The following is a 14,305-nucleotide window of genomic DNA, read 5'->3' on the forward strand; positions in this document are numbered from 1 at the left end:
TGGGCTGGACTGGGCTGGACTGGGCTGCGGCTGGCAACAAAGTTGCGGTATGAACCGGAGGCACCAACAGCATGATCTTTCCCGTTGTCTTTTCTATGTCTCAAAGGTATGACTGTATTGAAACATCCCGAACCTTGGTTGGCGTAGGGTTGTCTCAGTCAAAAAGATTGAACAAATATTGGTGTGGTGGATGACAGGCACTAGCTATGGATCGAGTAACCCCGCAACCGTGAATGACAAACGGTAGGGATCATGGAAAGCTTCGTGGAGTTGATCTCGACAGAAGGAAGGACAGTGAGGGGAAATGCTACATGTCCATTCGATGAAACTTGTAAACTCGGTGAGCCAGGTGCGTGTAACCATCCGTCTAGTCTGGGTACAAGTGATGTTTGTACCTCTTGTATCTGGGCAGAGAGAGAGTGTGAGACCGTTTCCTGTCTGCCCTGTGGTTTAGTGACATGGATATTACACTTGTTTGTTAATTCCTTGCATCTAGTATCCTTGCATGCATGCATACAGATATGATGATGTTTGTTCTTGAAGACACGCCTCCTCCTCTTTCTCCTCTGCTGCCTTACCCTGTTCTGCTCTGCCTTGCATATGACTCTTTTGACACTGCCACCGGTATAACGGCACACGCACGATGTGAGATATACGCAATTCTTGATCAATATCATCACCTGTATGTAAGACCCTCCGGGTTTATCAACTTACATACATGGCCTACGTGGGTATCTTCTTACCGTATCGGCCCCCCTCTTTTTTGTTGACCTATTACCTCTCGACCGGGAATCACGTTGACTGTCGTGGCATCATACAGAGACGCTTACAGACATGCTCATGCATCTAAGTGCTGCAGTCCGTTATCACGGTATCTCACGCATCGCTTCCCTTTCCCCATAGGGAGGATCTGCTGCTGCCATACCAGGGCCTTGGGTACACATGAACATGCCGGAACAAGGTCTCTTTCGATATCTGGGGTTTTGTGCGTCTCAGGCTTCATCGATCCCATGGCTGTGGCAGGCATGACACCAACTGTGCTGCTGTGCCACTGACTACTTTCTGGTATATGGCATAGTGCGTTGCAGTGTAGGATGTAGAGTTGATTCAGGCAGACAGACACAGTTGTTGTGTTACGACTGCCTGCTTACGCCTTGTTTTGTTTTACCTTATCATGATTGCTAGATTACCTACCTAGGTAGGTTGAGGTTGAGGTTGTTGAGCTTCCCCTCATCCGTTCGGCCCCTCAATATAGCTCATTACTTAATTTAGCATGACAAGATACGCTGGATGATGACTTTGCGTGTTAGCCATTCGTTATAAGCATCAATTGAGTTCAGAGCCAATGACGACGATGCAAAGTTATTAAGTCCGTCGTTGCAGACTCCATCGTTGGGTTCCAAGATATTCCCACAGTTTGCTGCAGCTCGCAGTTTAGCGTCCAGGAGGATTCGCCAACACAGCATATCTAGGAAATAACCAGAGAGAGGTGCATGAACTTGAACGGGCTGTTGCTTGCGAATGACATCTCGTGACTCCCTCTTGCAGACTCTAGTTGGACCTAAAAGGATCAACCTAATCTAAGATCCCCCCTTCCTTGGCCGTTATTAGTGGCCGCTCATTAGCTCTTGACCACCTCAACCACCAACCACATCAACGACGTGTCTCGCATTAATCTTCATTCCCGCATATGCATACATATAAGTTGCAGGGAAATAGTTGACCGCTTATTCCTAAACTCTCAAATCATCACACATAGTTTAGCCGACCCGAGGAGAATGACGCTGACTTGACCTTGACCGAGAAGCATATCCAAGACATTCCGAGGCTATACCTTGCGCTTACGATGGATATAGTCTCCACTCGTCGTTGAGGGCCAAGAATATTAATCAGTCGATTTGACTGTGATAGGAGGTACAGTAGTTCGACACTAGTTCATCACATCTGTGTTATCGTCAGTCATCATCTGTTCATGTCCAGCATGATAGTCAAGGGTTCGACGGCATGGACCCTCTCTCTACTCGTAAAACCCTCCCCTCCTCTTACACGAGAGACCCCACGATCTGCAACGCATCGAGTTACATCCGTTTACTGTAGACGTCCTGTCATTTCTCCACAGCAACGCAAGGACGCATCTCTCTCCAATTCCCGTATCGATCACCGTGTTTCTCAAACATGTCCTTGAGCAGAATCCCATCCGCTCTGGATCCTCTAACCCTCCAACCCTCGACCCTGAACAACAGCCACCTGACAAAATGTCGCAGGACGTCGATCGACGCATATCTAGGACCCGCAGCGGGCCGATCTGATACAGAGTCGCTAGCAATTTCCCCTGCCTTCCTGTGCTGTCTCTCGCAGAGCTCAAAGCTCCCTGTAATCTATCGCGATCAATCCTCCTCCAAGGCGCAGGCTTCAGTCGACACTGCTCGCACAGATGCAACTGCAGAACCAACTGGCACGCACAGCCCATCATCAGCTGAATGTCGATCATGATATAATAATCCACCAACACAAGTCTTGGGATGTCATAAGCATGGGCAGTATCGGAACATACAGGCGTCTCCTATGTGGATAACCCAACTGGGTAATACGGAGCATGGCATGCAAGATGACGATTGGAGAAACCTTCGCCGAATATCTGTAAAGCACTGGTACAACAGCGCACAATGCACAAAAAGATGCATCAAGAACCCCAGCCGTGCTCGCTGCGGCCTGTAAGTATTGTAGTCAAATGTATGTACTTCTTGTGCCCTGCCATACACAGTACGACAACAACAGAAACACATCTATGCATCCGTAGTAGAATTTGGCAAGTTGCGCAAAGAGTCCCCTGCAATGCGACATATATAGTATCGCCCAAAGCCATAGGGCCGCAGGGAAGGCTGCCAGGTCACGCTGAACAACCAAGACTTATCAATGTGTCACCAGTCGCGGCGCAGGACTGCGAACCGAATCCTTCAAGCCAGGGATATATCTCGGTAGACCAAGTCGAGGTTGAGATAAAGAACCCCCAAATGGCAGAACCAGGCCTAGCCCGTGTTGGTCTTGGACTCCGGAGACTGGTCGTCTACTGCGGCTGCAGATAGGTATGTTTGTGGATGCATGCCAAGATGGAAATACCTTGATCCAGTCACCAACATGGAGATAGCTGCATGTTTGACGAGCACCTCATTAGAATATGCACCTCATGGCCCTGTTCAAAAGGGACCGTGCCCCCTGCGATGGTAACCCTGCGAATCATCACCACGCGCAAGGGTCTCTGGGTGTCGCTTCTGGGCAGGAATTCATAATAACCTGCAGAATAGTGGTGAGCCAAGAATACGACAGCCAGGGCATGGAAACAGGCTGAGCACATTATCACTTGTACCTAGATTATATGCCTGCGATATGTAGCAAGTTGAGGCGCTTGTTTTAGAATGTGAGCCCACTATGTATGAATAACCGGTTGAGTGGTTGAACAAGTCGTTTCGCGGGGAAAACACAACACCTCGTTTCATGGTGTAAGCGGAAAAACTCGCATGTCTCACAATAATAAGCCCGCTCGCTCTCGCTTCAAGGGAGTTGAGTGTGTTGCAATAGGCACCGATAATAATCGGAAATATCGGCCAACACGGATAGCCTCAAACAAAGCAAAAAAAAAAAATGACAAAGGAGTCCCGTCGCTCTGGACGCGTTTGCAGTTGGGTTACATCGCTAGATCGATTAGAGGTTGCCCTCCCAGACTCCTACCAGGAAGGATGCGCCACGTGAGATTGTTTGTTCCAATCAAGAGGCGGGCTCGATGATGGGCTTTGACGGTCAAGTCAGCCTACATACATGCAGGCATCGTCGCTGCAGCAGGCCTAGCATTTACCACCTAAAAATATCAGCATCGGCCTCACATCATTTCCCTAAGGGGTCGGACATTGGCAGTTTGCGCGATGACAAGGCATCCCCAGGTTAATCCATGTACGGCTGGCTGATAACAATGGTCCAGGCCAGATTCCTCGGAGGCTGGACTGTCGAGGGCGAGCCGTCTCAGCAGAGCAGAGAAGAAGAACGAGGCTATGGTAATACTTGATGGCAACATCGTGTTGCGCGGCTCAGCCCAGCCAAGACAAATCTCGAGTGATGATTGATTATCATCGATCGATTGCTTCGTGGTAGTATCATGTTTCAGGGCAGAGCATGGGACAACTCGGAACTCTTTAATGCCCAATCAAACATGGGCAATCAGGTTTTGCCCAGGAAATTCCCCATCCATGCACCTACAATCAGAGCACAAACATACGTGTAATTCGGATTCTCGGAACGGGGGCTTCGTATGAAGCTGACGACGTGAGACTGAGACACACGCTCAACGTAAGCAGGTACCGTAAGGCATTATACCCGTAGAACCTGTAGCACCGCAAGTAGCGTAGTAGGTACTACTGAGGTAAGGGTGCAGTATCTGTTTGTATGTCCGTCAGAATGATGGACACGAACTGGGATCGACAGGGGAGCGCCACACTGCACTGCGCCATCGTCATACACATTGACATCCCCTGGATTTCCACGTGGAGGACCCGAGGGCCCCTGTTAAACTTGTGGCTTGATAGGCCCGCCCAAGCTGAAAAGGCACTGTGTTGTCAAAGCAAAGTCCGTACCTCAAAATCGGGCCCCAAAAGTCCACAGGTGGCGCACCTCTATTGAGTTCTGTGGCTGGCGGCTGAACTTCTAGAGCCAACCACTGCACTCAATGATAAATGCTTCTGTTGTGCTTTGACCTTTTCCAAGGACTCTTTGTCTTGAATGATCTCGTCAGCATATAGTGTTTACTTGTTTAGCCGAAAGCTCAATTGCTTGCTCGCTGCCCGAAGCTGAATTGAGACAATGCAAACTCTGAAAGCCTGCTATTTGGCTCTGTTGTAGAATGAATATCCCCATTTGTCTAGAATCCGAGAGATTGGTTTGACTTCAAGTAGTCAAGGCACGGGCCAGTCATTAGTATCGAGTCTTTACCTACGGCACTTGACATGACTTGACCTCAAAAGTCAAACATCACTGACGACGTGAAAGGAGGCCGAACCACTTAACTCCGTGCCTCTTCGGCATTATTGTTGATGGTTACAGGTTTCCCAGCTGCCGATGACACGGTAGAGGCGTCAAAGAACGGAAAACAGTCTTGCCAAGGTTATTCTAAAGTCCGACCGCCTGGATGAGTTCAACGGTTTGTGGGAGAGGTGAGAACCTAGCAAGAGGATACTAAGCTTGGCTTGACCGACCTAAACCACATCTGTAGCCGAGGCACGGCGTCTCCGTGATACAGGTACACAGCACCACCATGCTTCACGGTGAATGGTCGGTAAATCCAAAACACGCTTGAGACGGGTTGCGGTGATCACATATCCCTGTTCAGAAGTGGCCAATTGGTTCTGAAAGGGGGGGCGGCCGCTCTCATCTCGGCAAACCTGGCAGCCTGGTCTGGCTTGGACTGTAGCCTGATTACCGCTGGCTTGGTACCAGTAGAACGGAACAGACACCAAACACATACGGATACGTGCCTGTCTTTGGAGTCGTTCGGACTAAACTGCCGAGAATGGATGAATACACGTCCTTGCTGCGTCAGGGTAGCACCAAAGGAAGTCCTCATGATTGATCGCTGCAGGCATTCTTCTGACACTGTAGTGTTATTCAAAAGCAAGGTCAGACAGATACGAAGCTGAAACCCATTGGTCAACATGTCTCGATTGTCAATCATCAATCACCATCGAGGGATCACTGGATCAGTAAGCGGCCGGGTTCACACTCCGATAACAATTTGCCTCTTCGAGGTTTTGATCTGATCTTCACCTTATTCAGTGTTCGAATGAAAGGGCGGAATTGGTTGCGCAAGACAAAGAACGATAGCTGTAAAGATCAACAATCTCAAAACAACGGCGTTCCGCTTTCCATCAGGCGGTCGGCCTCGTGTCTCCATTATGTTTTCAGTCAAAATTTGCCACCATTCCCACTCGTCTAGGAATTACCTTGAAGTCGGTGAAGGTTATAATGAAGCAAACCCAATTTCTGTCAGAAACCCGGCGGTCTGGAACGGGAGTATGGGGGGGCTTCATCTCAGGAAACCCCAGATTAAAAAGGAAATACGGTACGGAGACCTGCTACGTGGTACTATGGCAACACCATCATCCAATAGCGCCAGGCGGGATAATAAAGCTGGAGTGGACTAAGATGGAAAGGAGGCAAAAAAAAGAAAGGAAAATCTTGATGTTCGACTTTGGTGCGACACGCCCACCCCTCGTTTCATCTTTTTTTGTGGTTTTGTGGTTTTGGATCGTCATCGTTCAAAGACAAATCGCCCGTCGTGAGATGGGATGAAACTCGAGTGCCATAGTGTCTCCAGCCTCGTCACCTCTCCCACCTATAACCCGCTGTAACTGTACTGCCGACCGCCTATAATAACTTCAAACTTCAGCGCCCAGTGCCTCTAACGGCCGTTGGAACCGGGCGCATGTCTGCCGTTAGTGCCGAGTTTGCCACCACCCGTTGTTTTTAGTCAGGGGCACAAAGCTAAAAACAGTTTCTTTCAAAAGGCAAAACTGATAATTAACAGATATTAGATTGTGTCCAAAGGGGGCTTGCATTGCATATAGTAATCCCACGTTTCCAGTTATTGAGGCTGAAAAAGTGCTTCTGTGGAGAAGTTATTGTTCCAAGGGATGAATAGTTCAAACTGTGGTCAATGCAGGGTCCAAGGATTTAATTTCCCAACAGAAGCATGACATAGGAGAAGGCCTCACCGATATGGAGGACCTACGCATAATGGATCAGTCATCAAGACAAGACGAGACGAGACGGCACAGAGAGCAAGACAAGGCTGGCTGGCTTGCGGCGGTCTATTGGATCTATCGAAAAGGGGCACGTGCCCAATGCATTTTTTTCTTCTTCTTCAGTCGGTCATGATTTCAAAGAATAAAAATATGCAAAATTGCAGGGGCTTTGATTTCGCGCCAGCTCAGAACAAAGAAATGGAGAACCACAATTGGAGACACACCCCCAAATCTCAGCATGGACCAGCCTGGAATAGAAGAGATCCATATTCAATGGTCCATTATTACCTGCTACCTGCTACTCAGACAACATGTACCGACCGACCGACCGAGCTACCGACCTGACCGTTGGACAACTGTATCAATGGATACAGTTTCGGTTCTGGCCAAGAAGAAACAAGACGCCCAAGCCGTAAGCTGGGCCGTGTAACAGTAGATGCCCAAACATGCTCTCATTGACGGGATGTCGTGCATGACATGATACTGGATTTGCTGTCCTGTCCAAGTGGGAATCTTTTTTTTTTTGTTTCTGACACAAGCAATCATAGACCGCTTATACAAGAGGACCCGGTAGATGGGGACGATGTTATGCAATGCAAGGCTAACTATCACATTACCTACAGACCGCAAAATGATGCAATGCAATGCATTACGAGCGTCTAAACGGACAACACATCAAAAAGACCTGAGACAAAGGGTCTCTCTCGTTTAGCAGATGCCTGTCGCGGTATTAGTTAGCAGTCCGTCGCACACGAGTATGTCGTCGCATCGGAGCTTGGTCAAAAGAAGAACGACCCAAACTGGCGGTAAGATAATACAACACGGCATCAGGCCGAGGTGGTAAACATTTCCAGCCACTGAGAAGTCAAGCATTTCAGTAGAAGGAAATAAACGTGCCTCGTCGGTTGCGCTACTACCATGTCGTGCTGTATCTGTGCTGCTCCATGAATAAGTCAAGTCCGAGCTTGGCTCTAGAAGAAAATCCCGACCTTCGATTCCTTCCAAAAAGAACATTCTGCGAGATCCGGGCTCTTTGTCGGTGTGTTAGGTTACGTAGCTACGGCATGTTAGTTATCGTGGTGGACTCTGTGGATGGTGGTCAATCCTCATTTTCGGTAATCGCGAGTATCCATGCGTCAGCCTCGGCCATATATTGACGCCTCAATTTTGCGTTTTGTGGACGTCTATAATTTCCTAGAGAACCATCCTGATCCCAGTCATGGAAGCTTCATAGAACAATTTTTCTTCTCACTAGTCACATGTTACAACAAGCAACAACCCGGACCAGGCGTTCGATTAAGCTCGGAAGATTCGGGGTCCTCTTAGAAGGCATCACGGACCAACGCATGAATCATTACTGTGGCCCTTTCCTCTCTTCTGTTGTCTTGCCTAGCCTTTCTCTGTGATCTTCTCAAGACGAAACCAGCAAAGCGGAGATGTTGGGATTGCGACATGTCGATGAAGACCCCTATGACTTCATAACAATCCCGCCAATTGATGATCTCGACCGTGTTCGAAGTGATAGTGACCCAAGCGCTCGCTTCGGGCGCACAGTCACAACTGCGGTGAGATGAGGTCTTTTTTTCTTCTTCTTTCTCTCCCTTTGTGCATGCATACAGGCGTGCACTTAACAAGATGAGTGAAGCGAAGATCTACTAAACTATGCAACTTGGAGGGGTTTGGCCCAGACAAAGAACAAAGTGGAGGTTTCATTTCATTAAGAGCATGCATGGTACCACAGAATACGAATAAGCAGTGCGGCGGAGGGCGGAAATAGACAGAATACGGTGACTTGTTCGTACACCGTTAATTTAATGCTGACCCGCCAAGGAACGATCTGACGAGTTGGTGATTGCAACGTCGCTAGTAGGCATCAGACATCTCCATCTTTCACAGGCTTCTGCTCTTTTTTTCTTGTCGTTGTTTTTTTGACGTGTGAGTCATCCCGAACTAGACCCCGGATGCATGCACATGCTGAACAGATAATAGTATTGGGGGTTGGGTTTGGGGAATGACCGTTGGCAAATGCAGGGATACTGATCCAATACATCGTCACCTGCGAACCATTAGTATCAGACCCTGGTTCGACATACTGTTGTATCGTATCTCATCGTATCGCATACTACGTAGTATACATGCTACATTACAATGACGAATTGTGAATCGAATGTAGGGCTGCAGCGAGCACATTTCTCCGAACTCAATATAGACAGGAAAAATAATAAAATTAATTGTACTACGTATTGGTTAAAGAGGCGGAGGCACTGTAAATCGCCACACCATATCGATGTTTTCAATATGCCGGATCTATGAAGCTTACAAAAACGGCAACGCTATTGCTATTCTGGTCTTCTTCTCCGTGGACCCGAGGAGACTCGTAAAGCCAAATCTCAAACGAGTCAACTGTGTCGTGTCGTATGTTAAACTAGCCACGAGTTTAATCAAGCCCAGGCACGCGAATAGTGGTGCCGTCCTGATTATCTGACCATATCCCGTTGTTTACAGTTCGACGCTTCAACTGTCAAGGAAATAATCAGAAGCACTGGAATGAACGGGACACGTCTACCGAAGGCGGCCCGTGTGTCTCACAGTTGAACCAATCAACACAGAAGCTTCATATCACTGTTTAAGGTTTCCTGTGGTGCAAGTTCAGTGGCTTTTTTGCTTATATTGCTGCTAATCAAGAAAGAGAAGGAGAAGAGGCCCAAAGAGCGGCTCATTGAGCGGGAGTTGATAGTAAGAAAGTTATTTTAGGGTCGCTCTACCGGGCAGAGGTAACCTGAAACGAATACGTGTATTGATTAATTGATACATACCTGCCTACTAATTCTCTAGTGCTCTACTGTAGTCGGTAGTCGGCGATTACGCTCCGTGCGCTCGTTTAATATTGATCAGGTACTGAATTGCCGGTGACCAAAAATGACGAATAAATTACCCTACATTGACTTCGCCGCATTTATTTGCACGAAACAGCTCAGCCAAGACAAACAAACACGTGTTGTCACAGGCCAGGATTTGAATATAGTATTTTCTGTCGTATCCGAGGTTTCTTGTAGCAAGCACGGAGATCACTCATCTGTATCGGAAATGTATCGGAATTGATTCAACTAACAACTGATCACGAGACGTAAACAACAGCATGCAACGAATTGAACTGATACAGAGTCAAACAGCAATAAACTACTACTGCACCACACTAGGTAGACTATCCCCCACAGTTGAAATAAGAGCTGGAAGTCTAGGCTCGTCAAACCGAAAAGCAGTCCTTTTTTGGCGCCCAACCATGCAGCTGAGCCCCATATAGTCTATGCATATGCAGATGTAGATGCGTAGAGATTATCGGTCAGTGATTTTTAGTTCTTAGTTGCTGTGGACACACGATGCTTGCTTCTTTCCAGCGGTCAAGACAAATCATCAGTATCCATCCAGATGGATGGGGAGGCCTGCATGGCACGGCTCAGCCCTAATCTACGTAGTATTGATTGTTTGTTGGGCGTAGGTGTAAGCTGACACAAATTGCTATTTCGAAATTGGACCCATTTGTGCGAACTAGTTATGAACCGCTTTGCGGATAGCGGTGACAGAAAAAATCAAACACATTCGCCTCCCCCTGGCTGCTCGACTCAATTGAGCTCACAAGTGTAAAACGGAACGGGATGGGATGGGCAGACCGGGGGTGGGTGGGAGGAACTGTGACAGGTCCCAGGTTCAGGCTCTTGGACCACCCGAAATTGGACGTCATTCAAATCCTCAGCGTCGAGAACCCTCTCCACCTGGAGAAGGAGGGAGCGGAGCCTAGTGAGAGAAAAGGGAAAGCAATCTTGTGTGGACAGGGATGAGCTCTTCTACGAAAGCTTCCATGCGACGTTCCATGCCAGGATTACTGTGTATGCAGTGGGACACCAACAAATGTGAAAGAAGGAAGTCATGTTCTTGGTTCGCCTAGCTCTGTCACCTTCACCTTCGCTCTCCAGTTTCGCTTGTTTCACACTCTTTTTGGCTGGTTTAGCTGGTCTCTTGGCTGACGAGGATCAGTAGCCGTCTAAGCCGGCCAACCAAGAATTCACTGAGGATGTCCCGAAAATTTCCTGTTTCGGTATAAAAATATAGCGTATTAACTCTGTGTGTGTGTGTCTGCCATGGACAAAGAGATCAAACGGCTCGGTTACCGGACTGGATGGAATGAATCAGTCAGTTCTGGTTCGAGAAAGAATTTTCCCACCTAGTTCAGCGGGTTGAACGGATAGTCCAAGTTAAAAAGTTGGTTATGTTTTTTTGGTGTGCCTCTACGGCAGACGCCGCCATGTTACCAGACTGGCACTGGCCTAAAAGTAGGTACCGAGAGTTACAGTATAGCACGGTATATGAACTCGTGGCTTATTAGACATATCAGAAAGAACCCCCAAACTGCTAGGTAGGCATGAACATAACTGCAGAAGCAGCTGCATCAAGAAGAACGGAGATGGAATCTATGTACAGCCTGTTTGTCTTTGTCTTGCTGTACTGCATTGGCAACCTGCCAGGTAGTCTAGGCAGGCAGGCCAGCTGACCTCTTCGAGATCCAATAAGAGGCTGAAGATGCGTGGCACCAAGTAGCAAGTCGTCATAATGGCATTTACAAAGTCCCCCGGTTGTTGCTTTTTTGGGGTCGACCGGCATTCAAAAAGTCCAATTGGCGTGTCGTATAGGAAGATATGCTGCGCTTTACTGCGCTGTGCTTTGCTTTGCTTTGCTTTGCTGTACAGACTAACAAAGTAAACTAATTGATGCACATTTGCCTTCTGCAGCAGGCAGTAAGTTATCGGTGAAGAAACAGTGAGTGTGAGTCAAATTATGACCCAGCATATTGCATTGTGCTACTGTATGAAAGGGGATACTCATGTAATTACGGAGTTAATGAGGGTTAACCACCGTCTGTTTTGTACCTAATTATGAGTTGCGCAATATTAATTAATTAATTAATCACTGGTGGGTGGATTCTAATGAAATGCAGTGCACTGCTGCGCTGTGCTGTGCTGGGCGCTGAGTTGTGCGACAGGGGGCGGCGGTCTTGGTCTTGGCCGCCTTGGTCTAGGTGATCTGAGGTGAAAGAGACGGAAAAGGGTCAGATTCTATCCATGCTCTGCTATGTTATGCTATTATCGTGTTTCATCCATTCAATTTCCCTCTTGTTCTATTTCTATTCTCGTATGCATTATTCACTAATCCCCGCTCCTGTCACAGTAGGTTCGGCTTAGTTCCAGCTCACTACAGTCCAAGACGAGACGAAATAATAGGAGGTGTATCATGTTTATCGTCCTGCTCTCTATTGAGTCTCTTACACCGCATCAGATAGAATGGAAAAAATATAAATGGAGTCAATTGATTGATTCATCGCTTGAAAGAATGGGGTCTTGCTTCAGGTTGGCAGGCTCAGTCGAGGTACCTGGGGTCAAAGTACCTTCCTTTGACTGACGTATCTACCATTTCATCCTCGTACGAGTAAAGGAAGGAAGACCTTTTCTTAGCCTGCTAGACCTGCCCTGGCTTAGCCCAGCCTGAGCCCCCCCACCCTCACCTTCACCTCCCTCCAGGTCTCCTTCAGCGTGGCATGGTGGGTGTGTGTCCTGAGAAGCGGGGCGCTCATCATCTCCTGGAGGGCTGAGGGCGTGTCCTCACTCCCCTTGTGTCCAAGACACCCCCTGTATCCAGAAGTGGTGCCCTGTGTCTTGCGCCCTGGCTGCCCTGGCTGGGCTGCTTCACTTCAGATTACCTACCTTTTGGCTTTGACTAGGTGAGAGAGCTGGGCTGGAGGCACAAACACCACGGAATACAAAAAGGGCAGCGACCTCCCTCTTCCCCACGACCAAAAAGATCACTCTCACCATCGACTCATTAAGAATCTATCAAGGCAATCACTCTCGCCTCTAACTCTTAGCTCTTCTCTTACAAACTCGAGCACTTACACATAACAACCACTACTACTCTACTACTACTATTACTTGATCGATACTTTCGACTCAAAACAATCATCTACATACAACCGAGCTACTAGTCTTCGGTTATCTCAACAACACCTTCAACTCCAACAAACAAACAAACAACAACCAAGATGCCTGCTCAACGACCTTCGCAGCTTCCTCCTTGCCCCGGCCCTCCTCCCAGCCGCCCTCTTCCTCCTCTGCCCAAGCGAGGTTAAACAATCAAGAGTAAAGCAGATTGAACGCTTTCGACGGCAAACCAACATGACATAACATCATCATCATCACTACCTACTATCTACCATGCTTTCTTGGCTTCAGTTACACAACACCAAGAAAAAGCAACATGGTTCGACCGGCTCTTGCTGGCCAGCGCAACACAACGCGCCGCATATGCACATGCGAACTCCCAACTCGGACCCTTCATGCACCTAATTAATCAACATGATACTGGTTCTTGAGCTGCAAGTCAACCACACCTCGACCGGTTCAGCCGTCGGTCGAATCAACCAACCTGCTTACACCGGATTTCTGTCCACATCAACCAACCAACCTTGTCCCTTATGGCTGGACCGACCGGACTCTTCAACTTCACTTCTACCGCGTGCGCCTTTCGCAAACAGCGCATCACCGTTACAATACCCTCTTACAACTATCTAATAACTTTTTTTTTTGAACCAACTTCTCTACACTTCGTTCATATCAAACTATTTGGGAGGAATCGCACTTTTTTGTTCCACGGTCTTTCAGGAACTGTATCAATAGACAGGGCATTATCACGGCGTCTCAACAACATACACCGCATTCTACTGCGCGCAGTGTTTTGGACTTTTTATTGCTTTACGATGAACATGTCGGGTTGGGAACATAGAATTATCATTTGGGAAATGGGATGGCTTATTTACCACCCTCAAACCCTCAGGAGCAAATGGGAATCATGTCCACTGATCACTCAGTGTTGACGGGAATGGAACGAGATACCATGTTTTTATTACAACTACAATACCACACATGCAATGCAATACAATGCAATGCAATGCAATGAACTCTACCTCAAAAGAAGCAATTATTCCATACTATCTGTGACTTTGAATCTGTTATCCCGTCTCTCCTTTCCTTTTTTTGCGAAATCCCCTTGCCCTGACTGACAGTTACTATTAGCTACTTAGTTACTTTTACTGTCCTTGGCAGTCGGATGGACCCTCGTTAGCAAACAACGCCTGGTTAGGAATTGGAAGCGAAAGCGAAATGTCCCATTCTTGATTATCGCGTTACGGCACTCAAAATTACCATTAGCCCCTGTTCACAAAAAAAAATAGCGCCTCGTGATCGCTACTTTATCCTTGCTCAGTCAGATCCCTTGCATGTCATGTACTGCCTTTTTGTCATGGCCTTGGTCATAGGCGATAATTAATCAGTTAATAACACCGTACGGTACTCGGCTTCATTCCCTCCGTCGCCCTTTGAACCGCCTGCGCCGCCGGTTTGCAGCGTCGATCAGAACAGCTGATGCTCGCCTCAACGACAACTGAAACTCGCAGCCCCCCCCCCCCCTTT

The 14,305-nt window shown here is 47.8% G+C and overlaps 1 protein-coding gene across 1 annotated transcript, besides 5 other annotated features; it reads left to right on the forward strand.

Moving 5' to 3' along the window:
- Positions 1-34: a microsatellite.
- A 3,933-nt stretch (positions 35-3,967) lies between these two features.
- Positions 3,968-5,180, forward strand: FPSE_01410 (uncharacterized protein; the record flags this gene model as incomplete). The annotated part of the gene is made up of 2 exons (XM_009254530.1): positions 3,968-4,049; positions 5,092-5,180. 2 exons carry the CDS (start codon positions 3,968-3,970, stop codon positions 5,178-5,180), a joined length of 171 nt encoding a protein of 56 aa, XP_009252805.1.
- Positions 5,181-7,103: 1,923 nt separating this feature from the next.
- Positions 7,104-7,136: a microsatellite.
- Positions 7,137-11,489: 4,353 nt separating this feature from the next.
- Positions 11,490-11,527: a microsatellite.
- Positions 11,528-11,730: 203 nt separating this feature from the next.
- Positions 11,731-11,751: a repeat region.
- Positions 11,752-13,759: 2,008 nt separating this feature from the next.
- Positions 13,760-13,792: a microsatellite.
- Positions 13,793-14,305: the final 513 nt, after the last annotated feature.

The sequence above is a fragment of the Fusarium pseudograminearum genome, chromosome 1, assembly GCF_000303195.2.
Source record: "Fusarium pseudograminearum CS3096 chromosome 1, whole genome shotgun sequence".
NCBI classification, from domain to species: Eukaryota; Fungi; Ascomycota; class Sordariomycetes; order Hypocreales; family Nectriaceae; genus Fusarium; species Fusarium pseudograminearum.